A 20,991-nucleotide genomic window follows, 5' to 3' on the forward strand; every position below is an offset into this window, starting at 1 on the left:
TCTAAACAGCAGCTGCATCCAGTCCGCTCATCCCCAGCAGGCCTGGCCCTTCGGAGAGAAGATGGGACCAGATGAGCTGACCGTCTTGTGGGATGGGTCAAGGCAAGCCCCAAAAGTGAAGAAGGATATGTCTTAGGGGAGGCATAATAGCCCTGGGGGGGGGGGGGGGCGGGGGGCGGGTTGCTCATTGAATCCCTGGAAGGGGAGCAGAGGGAGGCTGCTGGCCTTGGTCTCAGAGACAGACAGGAGCCAGCTTCTTCCCTCCCCCACCCTGGCCTCCCGTGTGAGAACCTCCCTAATGCAGCGCCCCCACCCCCTCCCAGCCAGCTGAAGCCTGGGGACTGGCTGTGTCACCAGAGGTGTCATATCCCAGCTGTCTGGGGAAGGTGAGTGAACTGGGAGCTCGTGGTGGGTGTGGGGACTCAGCAGATCTAAGATCCTCTCGGCTGCTTCCCCTTCGCGGAGCAGCCACTTGCCTGGCCCTTGTGCAGCGGCACAGGACACCCAGGACGTCTGGGCGGCTCAGCCTCTGTGCAAAGGAAGAAAAGAGCAGCTTCTCTGAAGACTCAGATGGCACTGTGGGGTGCTAGCTTTTGCTTTTTGGCCTCGAGACTACTCTATTTTCTAGCCAGAGAACAAAGATGCCAAATTCCAGCCTTTTAAGTTCAAAAGCTACAGTGTCCGGGTCTAAGACAGGGAAGGTTGGAAGGAAATAGGCTCCTCCCCCACCGGCCCGGAGACCCTGCACCGGCTGGGGAGAAGCTGTTGGAGGACCAGACCAGATGTTAGACATTGCTTTAGGAGTGATCCTCATTTTCCCCAATGGCCAAATCCAGAGGACATGGAAGGGACAGAACCCAGAATAAATCCGGGGAGCCAAGGCCGTGAAGGGTGGCTTGGAAAGCTGGCACATTGCTATTGCGTCCTGGGGGCAGCAGCACAAGAGCAGAAATGAGGGCCCGTATGATCCACGGAGGTGGGGACCTACGAGGATTTATCTCAGAGGAGTCTCACTGAGCAGCCCACCCAAATTTAGATCAATGGTGGAGGCAGGAGAAGGGGTGGTGTGGGATGAGTTCACCTGGAAATGGATAAGGGAATGTTTTCTGCAAGCAGTAGAAGGGAGACCCAAAATAGAAGGTGAACTAAAGAAAAATAATCTATTTACAGACTGAGATGATGGAGGTTTCTACATTCACCTGCGTTTGATAGCCAGATCTCTGGGCCCCACTCCCAAGGTTGGGTGGGGGGAGAGGGACAAGTTCATTTCTAACAAGCACCTATGGTGATTCTGATGTAGGCGGCACAGGGAAAAACTTTAATAAAGGCTTTCTTTTATTGCGGTTTCCTCTGCTAACAACAACTGATTTAGAAGTTGGGATGGAACGGGGTGGGCCGGGTCATTCCCACACCGACTCATGAACTTGTTCCATCCGTGAATCAAACCTGACCAAACGGTAATTAATTTCAGAAACTTTGCCCCTTGATGCTAGTAAAGAAAAGGCCTTCTAATTAAGAGTAGGAGCAAATGCCACCTGGAGTAGAGCCCCAGGGGCTAGCCCCACCTCTGTCACAATCAGCTGGCAAAACCTGTGACCGCTGTGACCTCTGGCTGAGCCCTCCAGTCCTGAAGGCTCAGGGGCTGCCTGCCAAGCCCTGGGCTCCTGGAGAGAATGGAAACCACCAGGAGTCTACCAGGAGCCTACTGTGCCAGGAGCTTCCGGTGGATTGCTACAGGCATGGTTGTTTTTTGTTTTTGTTAAATATTTATTTTTGAGAGAGAGAGAGAGTGTGCGGGCGCACGTGCGCAAGCAGGAGAGGGGAAGACACAGAATCCGAAGCAGGCTCCAGGCTCTGAGCTGTCAGCACAGAGCCTGATGCGGGGCTCGAACCCACAGACTGAGAGATCATGACCCGGGCTGATGTCAGACGCTTAACGGACCAAGCCACCCAGGCGCCCCTACAAATCACAAGTACAAAAGAATGCACAGCAAACCCTCACTCTGAGCTCCGCCCCCCCGCCCCCCCTCTGCAACGCGGCTGCTGTGTGCGGTCTTGTAAATCCTCCAGAATTGTTGGTGCACACGGACGTAGATGCTTTTTTCTTTTGAAAAACACAAACGCTCAGACTATATGCGTGAAGTTGCCCCTTCCTTTTTTAGCTTTCTAATTATAGGCTATTTTTTTCTCTTGTGCAACCTCCTTGTTATCTGTCTCTTCCGGTTTCTTTTGTTTGTTTTTTTAAAAAATGGGAGGATTGTCTTTCTCATTTCGCAGGCCTATCGCAAATGTCTGCTGGTTCCTGCCTTTATAGGGAGGCACCAAGAAGCTGATTGGAAGCTGTGTGTGTGTGTGTGTGTGTGTGTGTGTGTGTGTGTGTGTGTGTAGGGCGGGCATTCACTGACCACTGGCTTTCCTGCAGGACAGTGGAAAACTTTTCAAAGGGGCTCCCCAGTGTTGATAGATGGCAGGATTTCTCTGGGGCTGTTCAGTTTTTTGGGAGAAGCATACCCTGGGTGTTCCATCCCTGCCCTCGCTGTGTATGGAGGGAGCAGGAATTGGAACGGCTGGGGGCTCCTGTTTGTAGTCTCAAGCCTCCTGTCTGCTGCACCTGTTGTCCCCACGTCCAAAGCCTCCCTGAAAATCAGGATGCGGAGGGGTGATGTGTGCGACTCGGGTCTTCTGACAGGTGACAGAGCACCAAGAGTCCCAACATTCTGAAAACAGGCCCTCGGCCACCCCACCCCCCCCAAGTTCAGCCAGGCCTTGACCGGGGGATCTGGTGACCTCCAGGACCTACGGACGCCATGCCCTGACTCCCTCTGCCCTTGTCCTTGCGTGGTCTGCCATCACCCTTCAGCCACTATGTAGCCTTGAGCGCCTTGTTGAAATCTCATGTCCACAGCTGTCTCGGGTCTCTTGGTCCTTGTAGATTTATCCACCTTTGACTTCTCTCGTTATTTAATTCAGATTTGGAAGGGAGGGAAGACAAATGTTCATGGCCAATCTCCCAGATTATCCAGAAAACTTACCACACTTTAATCCTTCAAGGACCAGCTTTTTAGGTTGTTTCTTTTTTTCTTTTTTCTTTTCTTTTTGCTATTATAACAGTGCTCTTAGGAATGCTGTTCTATATACTTGCCATGATGAACTGACTCTCACGACAACCCTATGAGGTTGGTATTGTCTTGATTTTACATTAGGGGAAAACTAGGCTCAGAGAAATGCCTCAATGGAGTCTTTTTAGATTAATGAATCAACTTCCCTCCCCACACACACATACAGAATGATACCTGTAAAAAGTTTTTGTGTGTGTGTATAAAACAATATATATACACAAAGCGGTACCTTTTTAATCTATTCTCCCTGCATGAGTCCCAAGCACAGTGCCAGAAACAAGGCAGGCCGATGAATAATGAATGAATGATGGTGAACTACAGTTTCAGTGAGGAGTGTTTTAAAAGACAAACACACAGCACAGCAGGCAAATGGACCGCTAACGGTGAACGCCTAGGCTCCTGTTTGGGGAGAATGGGTTCAGGCAGGGCCCGTGTGCCCACTGTTCCTGTGAGGACAGCCCTGTTTGAGCTGGTGAAGCTCCGATCATCTGTGACCAGTGTGGCCAGGGAGCTGGCTCCTGTCACCGCAGCAGGGCAGGCCCGGGCCTCCTGCCTCTGGGAAACAGAGCAGCGTGGGCTTGGGTGGTGGGGAGGCCATACGCCAGAGCCTGGTGTGGGGAAGACGAGACGCAGGCAGATCCCAGTCTTCTGGGACTGGGAGCCTGGGCGGCCTCCTGGTCGCACAGCCTGACTCTGCAACCCTCAATTCCTTAGAGGCTCACTGGAGTTAACAAGTTCCTCTGTTGGGGGGAAGGGGGGTCCAGACTGTATGTGTGGTTGGCAAGGGGCCACATCATCCTTATTTCCTTCCGTCTCACATGCCATGTCCGGAGCCTGGCAGGTGGGAGATATTCAATGAAGACTTGTTGAATCGAGCGACTGATTTGGCCTGACAGCCAGGAAACTTGGGACCTATCTAGCCCCAGCTCTCCATATTTGCGTGAGGCAAATGGCTTTCTCCTGGGGCCCGGTGTTCCTCATCCGTGAAATGAGGGCTCCTTCATTCTCGGATGCCAGGCACTGTGCTGACACCAGGAGCTACGATAAGGCACAAGAAAGATCATTAAAACACAGTGTGTTTGGGGCGCCTGGGTGGCGCAGTCGGTTAAGCGTCCGACTTCAGCCAGGTCACGATCTCGCGGTCCGTGAGTTCGAGCCCCGCGTCAGGCTCTGGGCTGATGGCTCGGAGCCTGGAGCCTGTTTCCAATTCTGTGTCTCCCTCTCTCTCTGCCCCTCCCCCGTTCATGCTCTGTCTCTCTCTGTCCCAAAAATAAATAAAAAACGTTGAAAAAAAAAAAAAATTAAAAAAAAAAAAATAAAATAAAAAAAAAAACACAGTGTGTTTGTCAGTTACACCTCAATAAAGCGGGGAAAACGAAACGAAACAAAACCCAAAACCCATCGTGGTCTTTGATGCACGTAACCATCGAGACACGCGCCAACACAGCTCAAACCGATTTAAACCAAAAAGCAGAATCTGAGGGCTCACACACTGAAACCCACCTGGAAATAGCAGGAACCAGGCACTCCCATGACATCATCGGGGAGTCTGCTGTCTCTGTTTCTAGCTTTGCTGGACTCCGACTTGGCTTCATTTCCAGATGGGGGGCACCGGCAACCGCAGGCTCACATTCTTCAAGAATGTCACGGTTTGTCTTTTTAAAGGCATGTGCTTCAGAATTCCCAGAGTTCAAAAGAGCACACGGAGAAAGTCCCCCTCCCCCCCAGTCCCCCAGGCACCCGGCTTCTGCCCCCAGCACCAGTCTTCCCAGGTACCTTGGCTCCTTCCAGAGATGGTTTTCCCACGGGCTGGTCTGTGCTTTCCCACTTTTTACACAAATGGAAGCAAACGACAGGAGCCATTCCACAAAGTCCTTTTGTCACAATCCTGGAGATCGCTTCTTTCCCGGCTGCCCAGGGTGACGCTGTCAACGCGACACGACCGGTCTCCTGTTGACGGTCATATGTTTGCGACTCCAGCAAAGCCGTAAGGAATAACCGGCACGTTCCCATCTCACCCATATGGAGGACTACCTCCCAGCAGTGAAGATCCTGGGTCGGAGAGGAGGAGCGTTTGTTTTGGTCGCTTTTGATTTGCGTGGATATTGCCAGATTGCGCTCTGTGGGTGGGTTACTCCGGCCCACGAGCAGTGGGGCCTGTTTACTTAAACCCGTACCCTCTCCAACTCTCGGTGAGACTTTTCCGGTGTCACCAGTACAAGTCAAACACCACCTGCATTTCTCCTATGGTCAATGAGCTTAGGCATCTTTTCATATATCTGAGAGTTCTTTAGATTTCCTTTCCTGTGAAACGTCCATACAATTTTACTGTGCCTTTTTCTTTTTTAATTTTTTTCTTAATGTTTATTCTTTGTAACGTTTTATTTATTTTTGAGGCAGGGAGAGACAGAGCATGAACGGGGTGGGGGGTGGGGGGGTCAGAGAGAGGGAGACACAGAATCCGAAACGGGCTCCAGGCTCTGAGCTGTCAGCCCAGAGCCCGACGCGGGGCTCGAACTCAGGGACCGAGAGATCGTGACCTGAGCTGAAGTCGGCCGCTTAACCGACTGACCCACCCAGGCGCCCCTCTTAATGTTTATTTTTGAGAGAGACAGAGACAGAGTATGAGCAGGGAAGGGGCAGAGAGAAAGGGAGACAGAATCTGGAGCAGGCTCCAGGCTCTGAGCAAGCTGTCAGCACAGAACCTGACACGGGGCTTGAACCCACAAACTGCGAGATCATGACCTGAGCCGAAGTTGGACACTTAACCGACTGAGCCACCCAGGTGCCCCTTACTGTGCCTTTTTTTATTGGGTTGTTGGTGTATTGCTTATAGACTTGTAGATTTTTATGTATCAAAATGAGCCCTTTCTCTGCAATGTGAATTATATTTTCCTTAGATTGTCATTTATCTTTTGCTTATGGTTTTTTTTACCATGCATACTTTTTACATTTTTAATACATAAAATGTATCGGGGTTTTCTTTTCTTTTTCTTTTTTTCAAAATTTTATTTAAATTCTAGTTAGTTATGGGTTTTCTTTTAGGACTTCTGTGTTTTGTTTTCATACTCAGAAATGTCCTCCTCACTCCAAACTATTTTTTTTTAAGTTGATTTATTTTTGAGAGAGAGAGAGTACATGCAGAGGTGGGGCAGAGAGAGAGAGAATCCCAAGATCTCGGCGGTCGCAATCTCATGAACCATAAGATCATGACCTGAGCAGAAATCAAGAACCAGACACTTGGGGCGCCTGGGTGGCTCAGTCGGTTAAGTGTCCAACTTCGGCTCAGGTCACGATCTCACATTTTGTGAGTTCGAGCCCCATATCGAACTGTGGCTCTGTGCTGACGGCTCAAGAGCCTGGAGCCTGCCTCAGATTCTGTGTCTCCCTCTGTCTCTGCCCCTAACCAGCTCACGCTCTATCTCTCTGTCTCTCTCAAAAATAAAAAGAGGGGCGCCTGGGTGGCTCAGTCGGTTGAGTGTCCGACTTCGGCTCAGGTCATGATCTCCCAGTCTGTGGGTTCGAGCCCCGTGTCAGGCTCTGTGCTAACAGCTCAGAGCCTGGAGCCTGTTTCCAATCCCGTGTGTCCCTCTCTCTCTGCCCCTCCCCCAGTCTCACTTTGTCTCTCAAAAATAAATAAATATAAAAAAAATTTTTTTTAAATAAAAAGAATCAGACACTTAACCGACTGAGCCACCCAGGCCTCTCCCTCACTCCAATGCATACCCCCCATCTAATTATGCGAAACACCAGACAAATCCAAATGGAGGGACATTCTACACAACCACTCACCAGGACTTACCAAATGTGTCAAGATAGTGAAAGGAAGGAGAAAAAAAAAAAAAGTGGTTGGAAAAGCCTGAGAATGACAACTAAATGCGATGTGAAATCCTGGATTAGAGCCTGAATTGGAAAAAGGGCATTAAGGAGAAAACTAGTAAAATTCAAGTAAGATCTGTAGATCAGGTAATAGTTGGGCATCAGCACTAACCTTCTGGTTTCCATGATCGTGACCTGACTTTGCAAGATGTTAACATTTGGAGGACCTGGGTGAACGGCATACAGGAAATCTGTATTATTTTGCAACTTGTCTGTAGGCCTAAAATTAGTCAAGAAAAAAGGTTTAAAATGTCAAGTTTTGTTTTGGTAAACATTTTTGAAGGTTTGATTAATTCACTTATTTAGAGAGAGAGAGAGAGTGTGTGTGTGCAAGTGAGCAGGAGAGCAGCGGAGAGAATCCCAAGCAGGCTCCACACCGTCAGCCCAGACCCCTATGCAGGCCTTGATCCCACGAACCAATCTGTGAGACCACGACCTGAGCCGAAAGCAGGAGTTGGAGGCGTAACCCACTGAGCACCCCAGGCACCCTTCCACCTTTGCTCATTTTCAAAGTGTACAATTCAGTGGTGTTCGTACATTTATATTGTTCTACCACCAATCTCCGGAACTCCAATTTTTCATCTTGCAAAACAAACTCTCCACCGCCGAACAGCTCACCCTTTTGTTCAGCCCCTGGCACCCCCCGTTCTTTTTTTTTTTTTTTTTTTTTTGGGACAGAGAGAGACAGAGCATGAACGGGGGAGGGGCAGAGAGAGAGGGAGACACAGAATCGGAAACAGGCTCCAGCCTCCGAGCCATCAGCCCAGAGCCTGACGCGGGGCTCGAACTCACAGACCGCGAGATCGTGACCTGGCTGAAGTCGGATGCTTAACCGACTGCGCCACCCAGGTGCCCCTGGCACCCCCCGTTCTATTTTCAGTCTCTATGGCTCTGACTACCCTTGGTACCTCATGTAAGCAGAATCAAGCAGTATTCGTCTTGTGGGACTGGCTTATCCTGATTGACAAGCCACTGATGACACAATAAAATGAAAAACCTATTGCTGATGCGGATTGGCAAAGCCTCTGGTGTTGACTAAGAGACAGACGGTTAAAGCGCTTGTAGTACCTGTTTCTGGAGTGGGGGTGAAGGAACTGAGGCACAGAGAGGTTAAGTGACCCGTTGCCAATCACACAGCCACGAAGGAGGCCGGGTGCACTTTGAACCCGGACTCACCCCACAGCTCGTTCCCACAGTCTTTGCCCTGGACTGGGGCTCACATAAGAGAGCCAACACTTGGAAAACAGCAGCATCTACATGTTGTCTGAAGACAAGAGGCGGCTACAGGTTTCCAAGGAGCAATGATCAGCAACACATAAGGGCAACTGGAGGAAGTGACCCAGTGGCATCTCCCCAGTGACTGACCCGGTGTAGGCACACAATCAATATTAGATGAGCCTGAGGGGCACCTCGGCCGGGGTGGGGGTGGGGGTGGGGCCTCAGTCCGTTAAGCGTCCGACTTCAGCTCAGGTCACGATCTCACAGTCTGTGAGTTCGAGCCCCGCAGCGGGCTCTGCGCTGACAGCTCAGAGCCTGGAACCTGCTTCCGATTCTGTCTCCCTCTCTCTCTGCCCCTCCCCTGCTCGCACTGTCTGTCTCTCTCTCAAAAATAAATTAAAAAAAAAAAAAATTAGATGAGCCTGAGAAGAAGCAGCCAGAATAGTGGGAGGTAAACCAAGGGAACTATTTTTCAGAGGCCAAGAAAGAAAACCTTTCAAAAGAGTAGTGGTCAACATATTATGTGCCGAAAAGAGGCCAAGCCGAAGGCTGAGCAGTGCCCTCTGGATTTAGAAACAAGGATCCGCGATGGGCAGTTTCTTGGGATGAGAGGGGCAGGAATCGCTGATAAATATTTAACAGCCAACTCTCCAAAAGTAGTACGTATTTATATATGTACATAAGTTTATTATCAATCTTAGTGACACAAACGATGTGTAACAGAATTTACAAATAATAATGAAATATACAATATTCTTTACTGTAAATTCCACTCTTGTACCCATGACTTCCTAAGTGGAATTATACCCTACCAGTGTAATTCCAAAATGAATGTTGGTTGATATTTGTATTTACATTTTGGAATGACACAAAATGAAGCAGTGAAGATATGTTGTACTTTCACTGGTTCCTCAGGGACTGGACTGACTTCTTTACTGAATCTGTTAACAGTTTTCAAATTCTGGGAGAATATTTCCTCTATTTTCGGTGTTATTTGCAATGTAACAGTTACAGACATGGCAGTTTTATGTGTAACCTGCATTATTAACATTGTCTCCGTCATCTTTTTTTTATATTTTTAAAAAATTTAACGTTTATTTATTTTTGAGAGACAGAGCAGGAACGGGGGAGGAGTAGAGAGAGGGGGAGACACAGAATCCGAAGCAGGCTCCAAGCTCCGAGCTGTCAGCACAGAGCCCGATGCGGGTCTCCAACCCACGAAGCGAGAGATCATGACCTGAGCTGAAGCTCGACGCTTAACCGACTGAGCCACCCAGGCGCCCCCAACATTTTCTTAAATCTAGGTAATCAACAAAGCCCCATATGCGGCAGTTGCCAATCTCTGTGGAGTAAATACTCCTGCCAGAGCCAGTTTCGAAATACCAACTTGATGTCTCCACATGAGCTGGGAAGAGACACACAGTAGGAGCACATCATTATATAGCACTCCCACCATACAGATACAGTAAATGTAAATAACCTCAAGAGCACATAATAGTAACATGTAGAAAATAATCAGGAACCTGAAACTGGTGTAACATTGTGTGTAAACCACACTGGAAAAAAATGAATAAAATAAACTCCTACAAAGTAAAAGAGAGAGAGAGAGAGAGAGAGAGAGAGAGAGAAGAAAAAACATAATCAGGAAGTAATGAGTTTTGAGTATTTATGACCTCTGTTTTTAAATACAATTTAACTGTTTGTATCACTTCTGATAAGAGCTGTTTCACAACTCGCCCACAATGTTTCTGCAACACAAAAGGGCGGCTTTCACAAATCGGTGAAGCACACAGAGCGCAGTGGGATGTGACTTTCCCCAGCCACACTCCAGGACCTCAACTCCAACTGCTCCTCTAGGAGCAACACTCCTGCCACCTTGGGCAAATGAACCCCTGCTCCGTAGCCTCTGTAATTCTCCTTTGCGGCTCTTACCACAATTTGCTCTGCAAGTACGCTGCGAGGAGGGGAGTTTCCGGTCGGTCTCCATGCGCCACGATGGCTCCATCGTGAGGCTGAGCACGGACCATATTCACACTCTTCCCTCAGTCAGTGCTTCCTACAGAGCTTTGCATATAGGAAATGCTCACGAAGTATTTATTGAAGGAGTGCTCGGGATGAAGGGCTGCCAGAAGGGACGATCCTCCAGAAGGGAAAAGGCGGGGGGGGGGGGGGGGGGCATCACCACAAAGCATCTCCTCGGATGCCTTCTGCTTATTTCGAATGGCCAGGGCTCCCCCATTCGGGGCTGAAAAAACGCACAGAGGACCTTCCCAACATACACTGAACCTTCCCTAGGAAATACGACCCTTGATCTGACACAAGGTGGCACCTCAGACTCTGGCAGTGTTTGTCCAATGCCTAATAGCGTGTTCAAATAATCTTTTGGACGTGTTCTTGCCATGTGCTGGCAGGCAGAGGTGGGGGGTACTCATCAGACCACTGAGGGACAGCGGAAGCTACGCCCAGGTGGCCCTTCTGGCCTCGTTGGGTAGACGGTCTGATAATAAACCACTGGCGACACCTAGTACGATAAAATATTAACAGCGACTTCACAGAAACCTGGAAACCAACCCGTTCTTCCCTTGTAACAATTAACTAACCTCGTGGAACACTAATCGGCTCCTCCCTTAAGGAGCCGCCCCAGTAAGATTGTGGCGTTCAAAGACACGCCAAGACCGGTCATCGGATGATGGAAGCTTCCGGAAAGCCGTCAACCCAGAGGAGAAAAATGCGAATCCCAAAATACAAGCTATTGTCAGGAAGACTCCAAGCAGTCACCATCCCCCCCGCCCAGCCGCAATACGCAGCCTAACCCGGGTAGCTGCACCACTTCACACCCAAAGAACAATAATCTACCACTTCCCATAAAGACAAAGATCAGGATCGTCAGGCAGAATCAGATAGGAGCAATCAGGGTGTTGCAAGTCCTGATTACGCAGAGACGTTAATCACGAGTCATGCGATCTCCAATCATCATGTTCCGATCTGCCCTCCCGGAGGAGGAACAGGTAAGGATTATCCTACCTGACGATAAACGGAAACACTCGTGCGTTCCTTACTCAGGGAAAAAGGTCCCGCTTGCAGCTAGGGTGAGTAGTTAACGGGCTAGCCCGAGCAACCCGACGTTATTCAGGGTCTTCCGTTACCGTTGCTCGTTTATTTGCAGAATGAAACAATATTTCTTTCCCGATATGACTGCCAAAAAGAGACAACCTAATTCCTCCCAGAATGCTCCACTCACGAGCTTGGCACCAAAATCGCGGGGACTTTATTTACATATCTCCGCCCACCGACCCCCTTCCGTCAGACGTCTACCGTAATAACCAAAATAAAAGCGACACGTATTATCTTACAGTCTGCAAGGCTGGAAAACAGCCTTCCGTTTCTCTAGCAGTTTGGCCGCCCCAATTCTCCCCTAGAATTGTCGAAAGTCTTGATTTCACTCTAAGATATATTTTATTACAAGCACTAAAGAAAACGCTGATAATCCCAGACTCGAGTGATAATTACCCTAACACTGACATCCTCCATCAAATGCAATTTGAGGGCTGAAGACTGCCTTCCTCGGTCCGGGAATGGTGAGTGGTCCCTTGTTCCTCGAACCGTCATCCCTATGTTCCCGTCACGAAGGGATCAGAAAGGTTTCTTTTTCAGTCCAAAGACGCTGATGAACAATGCCATTTCAGTGACAGCTGGGAGGGCACTGTGGACAGTAGAGTAGTGGGTGGTTGGTTCAAGGCCCCTTCCAATAAAAATACCCAAATCCCCAAACTGGAGACTCCACCCCCAAAGTGTAGGAGAAGGCAAATTCAAAAGACTGCAGGATGTTGAGTGGATCTGGTATCTCATCCATGGAGTAAAGGACTGAGTGGGGGAAACCTTCAGATTGAGTAAACCTTCCTCCCCTACTCCCAAACATTGGTGGTACCATACCTGCAGAAGGCGAAAATGTACCAGTACGTGGTACACTCCCAACGCTCGAATATGAAAAAGGACAGGGCCACAGATGCACTACAATGAGCCCCAATGGCTTGGGAATGCACCAGAGTCAAGGAAAGCCTTTGGTTCAGTAGTTAGCGATGAGCCAGAAAAGGCCATTGGTGGGGCAGGCATCTGCTCTCAGGTTCACCTCTTGCTCCCTTACCACATTCCCAAGGCCACACTTCTGCGTTTTCGGCAGCCCTGACTTCTGAATTTTAGGACAGCCATGTGAGTAGAGACCAGAACTGAGCCTGCACAGCTGGGACCCCAGGCTACCCAACCCCATATCTAGGGGGCCAGCCTGGCCCCTTCAGGTAGAAGCAAGTTCCCCATTGCACACCGTGAAGGTGCCTGGGCAGCTCGGTAGGTTAAACTTCCAGTTTTTTATTTCTGCTCAGGTCATGATCTCACTGTTCTTGAGATCGAGCCCCGCATCGGGCTCCACTCTGGCAGTGCGGAGCCTGCTTGGGATTCTCTCTCTCCCTCTCTTGCACTCTCTCAAATAAATACATTTTTTAAAAAAGAAATTTTTTAACGTTTATTTATTTTTGAGACATAGCATGAACAGGGGAGGGGCAGAGAGAGAGGGAGACATAGAATCTGAAACAGGCTCCAGGCTCTGAGCTGTCAGCACAGAGCCCGACGCGGGGCTCGAACCCACGGACCGCGAGATCATCACCCGAGCCGAAGTCGGATGCTTAACCGACTGAGCCACCCGGGCGTCCCTCAAATAAACACATTTTAAAAAAAGAAAAGAAAAGAATGTTCGTAGTGACTTAATTCACTCTGCTGGAATCACTGTCCAGCGCCCTGGCCCTCTCAGTCTATACAATTCAAGGGTCAAGAAGCTTCCCTGCTCTCCATCTTCCTTATTTCTCCGTCTCTTCTGAGTTTCCATAGAGCTTCATATCTTCACACACTCCTGTAGCACAATGCTTATCATACTGAATTACAGATGTCCTGTCCGCATACCTGCCTCTTCCGCAAGTTAGAAAACAGAGTTTTACTCCCAGATGGGATCTCCAGCGCCTGGTGCACAGCGGGAACTTAACAAAGAATCGAAGGGCGTCTTAAACTTTCCACGTAGCCTAAGAAGATCTATCAGCCGGAGGTGCTGTTTGCCCGCTAGAGCACACACTATTGTGCCAGAAAGGCCTGGTTAGGTGGCTGAAAGGGAGTCCAGATGGAAATGGACCGTGTGGAAAAGGTGCGCAGGCAAAAAGGATACAGATGAGGCTCTGGGTGCTGTTGAACATGGAAACCCCTGAGAAGAAACCGGCCAGCTCCACTGCAAAGAGGCCCAGAGTGACGGACAGCGCTGCCACGAGCCTGCAGACACGAAGGGGGTTGGCTCAGGCCTTGAGGACTTCTTCAAAGACCCTTCCACCCCCACCAGTGCTGAATTCTGACCACCCTGCCCCAAGTGCTCACTGAATGTCCTGCTTCTCGTACTCCTCGGGGGTGAACGTGAGAGGCAGGCAGGCTTGGATGTTGCTGTCCTGGGGAGCGGGGCGGAGAAGAAGAAAATGAAAGAAGGGAGCGCAGCGGGGCAGCCCTGGGGTCCGAGGGGGGATGGGAAGATACGCCCGCTTAAGGCCCTGGGGAAGGGGCGTAGTGGGGCTGGGACCACCCCAAGGTGGGAACGGGGTAGGAACGGGAGGAGGGTGGTCGTGGGTCTTACCCGCGACCAGAACAAGGTGATGACGACCACCAGATGCGCCAGGAGCGTCAGGAAGCGAGAGGGCACGAGCCCCGAGATCCGGCCCATGGCCCCCCTGGGGCAGGAGTACCGACTGGAGCAGAGGCCGTGGTCTGTGGGGCTCAGGAATGACCACGCCTGAAGTCTCAAGTCTCGCAGGCTAGCACGTAAAAATTCGACCGGCGCCCCCTTCCCGCTCGCGCTGGCGCCGCCCGGTTGCCCTAGCAACCGCGTAAGCCGGCGCTGCGGCGGGATCTCGGAAAATCTCGCGAGGGCTGTAAAGTCTCGAGCGGCAGCCACCGCCGCAGAAAACGCAAGGCGGAGCTCTGCTGCCAGGGGTGCGGCGCAGTTCCGAGTTCCCCGACTAGGTCTCTGCCGCGAGCCCGGCAGGTCCCTCCGACCTAGGTGCTCGCTGCAGCCCGCTGTCCCCGTCAGGCCTAAGGCAGGATCTCTTTCTCCCTCCTCCGCATCCCTTTAGCCCCCGCTGCCTTGGGCACGTGGGAAAGAAACGTGCAGACGCGGATGTCCCCGTGTTGTCCCGCCGTCACTTATTAGATGGCCGCCGAGACCCTGGTTGTCCGAGGACCCCGGATCGGAACCTTCCCCGATGCTCTTCTCCCCTCCCCGCCCAGCCCCAGTTTGGTGAGAGCATCGCAGAGAGCGGAAAGTGGCCCGTTCTCTTTCCGTGGATGAGGGGCGCTTTTGGGGAAGGGCATGGAAGCGAGGAGCGGACGGATTTTCTGATCTGTTTGAGATACGGGCACCGGTCTTTGCCCAGCTACATTCCCAAGTACCTCTTGCTATCACCGACCTCACTGACCTTGGGCCCTCAACTGGGATCCTTGCAGAACAGGAAGTTCTAGCTCGCTCGCTGCTCACCCTCAGGTCACAGCATCCCCGGAACCTCCCCTGGGCCGATGACCAGATCATCTCTCTCCCTACTCTCCATCTGAGTGTTTTTAGGCCGGTCTACGCTAAACACCCAAGCCCAAGGGACATTTCTGTTTTCTTCGTTCATTCAACAAATATTCATTGACCACCTAGCATGTGCTGGGCTCTTGTTCTGGACAAACAAGACCCAAGTCTCTACCTTCCTGGAGTTTCTATTCTAATCAGAGAGATCCAGAGGGACAGCAAACAAGCCCCCCACGGTAATCCAATACTGTAAATAACGTTTTTAAAAAGGAAACTCTAGAATAATAGAGCAAGCAAAAACTCTTTGAAAAAAAAAAGTCCTTTATCCTTAAACTTTGTTTTAGGAAATGTGCTCAAAATTGAGAGGAAACACATCTATTTGAGGACCCCACTAAAATAAATAGATTTCCTTTTTCTAAACCAATAGGTAAAGTCAGAACTCAAAGAGATAGTGAAAAGGTGTTTCTTCAAAGTCATGAAAGACAAAGACTGAAGAGCTCTTCCAGATTTAGGGAGACTAGAGAGATGTGACACATTTGACACGAGAAATAAAATGTGTGATCCTAATGGATCTTGGACCGGAAAACAAAAAACAACCATTTTCTTTTATTGTGAAGGACATTAGTGGAACCATTGGCAAATTTGAATAAGGCTTCGAGTTTAGATATCAGTATTATCGGTGTTAATTTCCTGGTTTTTGATAAATTCTACTGCCTTTATGGAAGAGAATGCCCTGGTTAGCAAATACATGCAATTTTAGTGGTAAAGGAGAATTATGTCTGCAATTTACCGTCAAATGATTTAGAAAAAAATATACGTGTGTCTGTAGAGATAGAGAGGCAATGATAAAGCCTGGTCTTGAAGGCACATGAGAATTCTCTTACTATATATGTATTTTTTTTATCTTTTATTTTTTTTAAGTCAGCTCTACACCTAACCTGGGGCTTGAATTCACAGCTCCGAGATCAAGAGTCACATGCTCTACTGACTAAGCCAGCCATCCACCCCTGTCTGTATTATTTTTGCAACTTTTCAGTAAATCAAATTGTTTTAAAATAAAAAGTTTTAAATGATAACCCTTTCTAAGTTTTCCTTCTGGGTCTTATGTAGTATTATTATTGAGACATTAAATTGCTTTATAAAAAGAAGAAATATTTTTCAGATTGATGTTCCTAAATGTTCACTTCCTATATATTGAAACTATGTAATGACATTTTCATACAAAACCACTTCTTTCGAGGGTAGTACAGCCTTATCCTCCTAGTGGAGACAATGTGGTCACCAAAACTCATAAAACAATAAAATGCCATCATTTAGATTTTTCAGAGGAATTATCTGTATAAAGACAGATTCAGCAAAGTCTCTTGATTTTTTTTTACTCCAAAAGTATTGGCTGATGATCGAATATTACCCACACTGGTTTCTGCTCTCGGATGTGTAGGGGAGACTCTCTCTTTAATCGTTGCACCATTTCAAAATTCTGAAAATATTTTCAAACCTCCGCCACCTCAGGAGGGACAGGCAAAATACAGTGACCCCATCTGCTTCTCTCCTTTGAGGTGACGCCCGTTAGGAGACCCTCAAAACAAGTACAACAAAGACATGTAAAGTATAATGAGGTGGGCTCTGTGCGCGTAATTACAGCGTAGCAAGCCTGGAAACCTTCTGAGCAAACGGACAAGACGCAAAACACTGAAGGGCTCCTTCCGGTGCCTGCAGATCACATGACCTTTCTCCTGGGATGAGGAAGCCCAGGCCTTCAGAGCCAAACTCCCCCAGTGACAGTTGATCAAGTCTGTTCGCAGAAGAATGTAGCACTGTCATCCAATAAAAGGAAGCAAAACCCAACACATGCCTTTGCAAGATTTTCCAAGTTCCCGGAGCAAATGGAATGAAGAGAAGGAGTCAGCCGGGGAAAGATCTGGGGAAAGAACTTTCCAGGCAAAGGCAAGTGCAAAGGTCCTTAGGTGGGAACAAGGCCAGTGTGTTCGTGGGACACAAAGGAAGCTAGTGTATCTGAAGCCTAGTATTGGAAGGGGAAGAAGAGATCAGGGGGATGGGGGGACAAGACATGTGGCCTTGCAGCCATGGGGATGGACCTGGTCAGGTTAGCATTCTAGAAGATGACTTTGGTTGCAATATGGAGAATCGATTTTAAGATGTTAAGTAGAAGGCTTGTGAAGAATCGGTATAGTTATCCAGGACGGATGGAATGATATTGGACCAGAGTGGAATAAGAAAGTGGAGCAAAGTGTAAGGAATCAAGAGAGCATTAAAAAATAAGGTCTAAACATGAGACGATGGGTAGGTGAGAAAAAAGGAAGGGGTCAAGCATGTCTCTTAGAGTTTGGGTTCCTGCAGATGGAAGTTTGGGGCATTCTGTTTATTACAGGCTTCCTGCCTAGGGGAACCCACTAGATAGTAAGAACTGGTAGTCACGTTTCAGATTAAGAATTAATAAACAATGAGCCGGCGTTTAGGTCTGTCCTGTCACTTTTCCATGACCTTGGTTCCCAGAAGCTTACTCTGCAGAGGTCACACAAAAGTGAGTTTTAGAACCACCCTGTGGCCGTAGGAGGTACTGCTGATGACATGGCGTGTCCTTCACTGGTGGCGGTCCACTGGCTCCAGGGCTGGAACCCACACATCCTAACATTTGATTTGATCTGGTCAGAAAAGAGCTTGGGGGCTGGGGGGGGGGGGGTGGTTATCATGGAAAGACTCAAATGTGTGTACAAATAAAATAGTATGACGAACCCCGTTTGAAGCCTACCATTCTGCTTCAAAAATGCCACCACATGGCCAAACTTGTTTCAGCTGGACTTCTCTCTCCCTCTCAGCCCCACTAGGTTATTTCGAAGCAAATCCCAGACATCACCGAATAGCTGACATTGCCCAATATCCACTGGCAATATCCATGTATAGATGATGAAGTCCACACGCTGCATTTGGTTAATGTGTCTCTTTCGTCTTTTTTTTTTTTTTTTTTTTTTAATCTTAGATTCTTCCTCCTCCCTCCCCACTCCTCCTTGTTTCCTTTTCTTGCAATTTCTCTGTCGAAGGCACTGGGCCATCTGTGGGCAGTGTTCTGGTCTTCTCATTTAACATGTTCCTCTGTGTCCTGCGTTTCCTGTAAACTGGTCGTTAGATGGAGCATACCCGCCAAAAGCGACCAATTCATTGCTTTTAGGATCATCGTGAACGGACAGATTTAACACCTAGTGTGGCTTTTGTGAGGCAGCAGCTACTCGGCCTTGCTCAATTCTTTTGAGGAAGGAAATAAAAGTCCAGTGTTGCCAGATTCCTGGGCGTTTTGTTGTTGTTTTAAGAGAGGCCAGAAATCCAGTTTCTTACTCCAGTTATAAATGTGAGTATCCAACTTAAAAGTGAAAAAAAAAAAAAAAATGAGAAGGGGGAAAAAAATGACAAGAGTACACAAGGCTCAAGCCACCAGCTTTCAGCCTCTGGATCAGCGCTGTCCAGCAGAACTTTCTATGATAATGGAAATATTTCGTGTTGTCTCTGTCCAACGTGGTAGCCGGCTACTGAACACTTGGCTAGTGGGGCTATGGAACTGAATTTTTAAATTTCTACTTAATTTCTTTTTTTAAATGTTTATTTATTTATTTATTTTGAGAGAGAGAGAGAGAGAGAGAGAGAGAGAGAGAGAGAATCCCAAGCAGGCTCCCTGCAGTCAGCATGGAGCCCAACTCCGGGCCTGAACCCACGAACCATGAGATCATGACCTGAGCTGAAATCAAGAGTCAGATGCTTAAGCGACTGAGCCACCCAGGTGTCCCTCAACTTAATTTGAATGGCCCCATATTGAACAGCCACAACAATCTGGTGGCTACCATATTGAACAAGGCAGATCCGGACAGAATCATCTGTTGATTTCTAAAGTTTGGAAACTGGTGGGATACATGGAGACTTAAATGTCAGAGAGTACTCTGGATGGTGACGCTGGACTGATACTACCTCACACCTGCTGCAGAACCTTTCGGAACCTAGAGATCAAGTCCACGTTCCCCAGTACCATATTCACTGACCCGACTTCCCTTTCTAGCAAAAATTTCCACTTCACCCCATGTCCTTCAGCTACTCAGACACGTCTCCTTCCTCTACAAAGCAGGCTCTCCCCTACTCTGGTGCTTCTGCCAAAGCGATTCCTCATTAATTTCACAAATGCTTATTGAATACACACTCTACTCCAGGAATTGTATGGGGTGCCAGGGATACATACTTCCTTCTCTTGAGTAACTTAGGATGTGGCGAGGGAAACAATCAAGGAGACAGTTACAAATCGTGTTTTAGGGCGCCTGGGTGGCTCAGTTGGTCAGGCGTCCAACTCGATTTTGGCTTAGGCCATGATCCCCGGCTAAAGTCCTGCATCAGGCTCCATGCTGAGTGTGGAGCCTGCGTGGGATTCTCTCTCTCCTTCTCTCTCTGCTCCTCCCCTGATCACACACACACACACACACACACACACACTCACACTTCCTCTCTCTCTCAAAATACACATTTTTTTTTAAAGTAGTGTTTTAAGTTATCTTGAAGGAGACACATCAAAGGCCTCTTCCTCCAGATTGGAGTGGGGGAGTAGGGAGGAGGGAGCTTCTGAATTGAGTGTTGGCGGGGGGGCAGGGGGGGGTATGTAAGGGTCAACCAGGTAAAGAAGGATCAGCAGAGAGAGGGACCGAAGTGCATGTAAGCATCTGTAAATGAGTCAGCATGGTTGTCACATGGGAGGTGAGGAGGCAGTGGCTGAGGAATCACGCAAGGACCAGACATTAATAATAGCAGTCGTAGTAACTGAGCGATTATGACCAGTCAGGCCCTGAGCACTTTATCTTAGCAAATGAACTAATAGTGATCCATTACAATCTTTACTATTTTCCATGTGGAGACACTGAGGCTCAAGGAGGTTCAATAACCAGCCCAAATTACACAACTAGGAAGTGGCAAAGCCTATACGTGAAACACTGGCAACATCCTCCCAGGGCCCTCTTAAGAAGTGTGCAGCCTTGGGGGCCCAGCCCATAAGTTAGGACTTAATCTCAAAGGTGCTGGGGCACTGACTGTAAGCCACAGTGTGATGGGATCAAGTTTGCATTTTAGAAATGCAAATCAAGTTTTGCAAAAACTCTTTGGCTATTCTGGAGGCAGAGACATCAGAGAGGAGTCTGTTACAATAATCCGGCAAAAGAGGAATGGGGGGGGGGGCAGTGGAAATGGAAGAGTGAGGGTTGGCGGGAGAGTTCTGGAGGAAAAAGGAATGGACAGGACTTGGCGACTGGAAATGAGAAGGAGGGAGAGGGAAGAGACGTGATAAGACACTGGCGGTGAGCCCTGAAGGACTGGGAAGGAGGGATGACAGGGTCCAGTGAAGGTGCCAGGCAGGGGCTGGCCGTCTGAACCCAGAGGTGGGAGCAGGCTCCAGGAGCCCTCAGCACACAGATGGCTGACTTTAGAGAAAGCGTGTAGTGTGAGGAGAGGAGACAGAACTCGGAATTCAAAGGACAGAAAAAGAGACTGGGGGTGGGGACGGGGAAAGGCAGGAGAGGAATGTCATGACAACCAAAGGAGAAGAAGGCTCTTAAAAGAAGATGTTGCCTTGAGTCAAAGCCAGGCCCTAGAAACGTCCATGGGCTTTGACATCACTGTGGTCCCTGTGACTTTCAGAAGAGCCACTGTGCCCAATGTGCAGACATTTGACTTGGAAAGGAGAGAGTGAGACACAGCATGACCTCTTTCGCCATGTTGGCCTGTTGAACCCCTCTCCTCCGTCCAGAGGCAAACGGGGGGGGGGGGGGGGGGAGAGGGGCTCTGCTAGCTTCCGGTACCCCTCTCTAGAAGTTCCCAGCTCTTTCTCACCTGGAGAGGTCTAAAACATACTGATGTTTATGGTGATGGAAATCAGAACAGTGGTTGCCCCTGGGAAGGGACCGGGGAAGAACTTTCTGGGGGTGGAGGAAATATCCTACATCCTACATCTTAAATGGTTTGTGGGTTGAATTTATTAAAACTGATCAGAACACACACTTCTGATCTGCGTGTTTCACTGCATGTAAATTATTCCCCAACACTGTAACAAGTGACACAATTACTGAAGCTGGGCTCTGCTCTGGACTTTGAAATCAGACCTCCGAGCCCGGGGCTGGGGCCGCGCCGGAAGGCCCC

The 20,991-nt window shown here is 48.9% G+C and overlaps 1 protein-coding gene, 1 long non-coding RNA gene and 1 other non-coding gene across 9 annotated transcripts; 1 reads left to right on the forward strand and 2 right to left on the reverse strand.

The window, feature by feature from the left end:
* Positions 1–3,333: 3,333 nt before the first annotated feature.
* On the reverse strand, positions 3,334–14,154 carry TMEM107 (transmembrane protein 107). 7 transcript variants are annotated; one of them, XR_009254826.1, is made up of 8 exons: positions 13,879–14,154; positions 13,629–13,696; positions 13,426–13,526; positions 12,150–12,246; positions 11,727–11,919; positions 4,896–5,069; positions 4,623–4,752; positions 3,334–4,157 (listed from the first exon to the last, which is right to left on the reverse strand). XR_009254826.1 is itself a non-coding variant. In XM_058703377.1 (5 exons), the coding sequence occupies exons 1-5, from the start codon at positions 13,963–13,965 to the stop codon at positions 11,850–11,852; spliced, it is 423 nt and encodes a 140-aa protein (XP_058559360.1). In that variant the 5' UTR covers positions 13,966–14,154; the 3' UTR covers positions 11,107–11,849. The 7 variants fall into 7 exon arrangements, 1 of the variants encoding a protein (XP_058559360.1); XR_009254828.1 differs by having other exon boundaries at positions 3,334–3,953; positions 4,623–5,069; XR_009254825.1 differs by having other exon boundaries at positions 4,623–5,069.
* LOC131498617 (U8 small nucleolar RNA) lies at positions 11,112–11,247 on the reverse strand. Its single transcript, XR_009255501.1, has one exon. It is a non-coding gene; the product is annotated as a U8 small nucleolar RNA (small nucleolar RNA).
* Positions 14,155–14,205: 51 nt separating the features above from the next.
* On the forward strand, positions 14,206–15,887 carry LOC131497243 (uncharacterized). Its single transcript, XR_009254830.1, has 3 exons — positions 14,206–14,301; positions 14,529–14,686; positions 15,733–15,887. It is a non-coding gene; the product is annotated as an uncharacterized LOC131497243 (long non-coding RNA).
* The last annotated feature ends 5,104 nt before the right edge of the window (positions 15,888–20,991 follow it).

The sequence above is a fragment of the Neofelis nebulosa genome, chromosome 16, assembly GCF_028018385.1.
Source record: "Neofelis nebulosa isolate mNeoNeb1 chromosome 16, mNeoNeb1.pri, whole genome shotgun sequence".
Taxonomy (NCBI): Eukaryota; Metazoa; Chordata; class Mammalia; order Carnivora; family Felidae; genus Neofelis; species Neofelis nebulosa.

Coding starts and splice junctions, on each gene's coding strand:
- TMEM107 (XM_058703377.1), bottom strand. CDS start 13,965: ATGGGCCGGATCTCGGGGCTCGTGCCCTCTCGCTTCCTGACGCTCCTG. Junction 13,697..13,878: donor TCACCTTGTTCTGGTCGCGG/GTAAGACCCACG, acceptor CCCGCTCCCCAG/GACAGCAACATCCAAGCCTG. Junction 11,920..12,149: donor TACATTTTCGCCTTCTGCAG/GTATGGTACCAC, acceptor TACTGTCCACAG/TGCCCTCCCAGCTGTCACTG.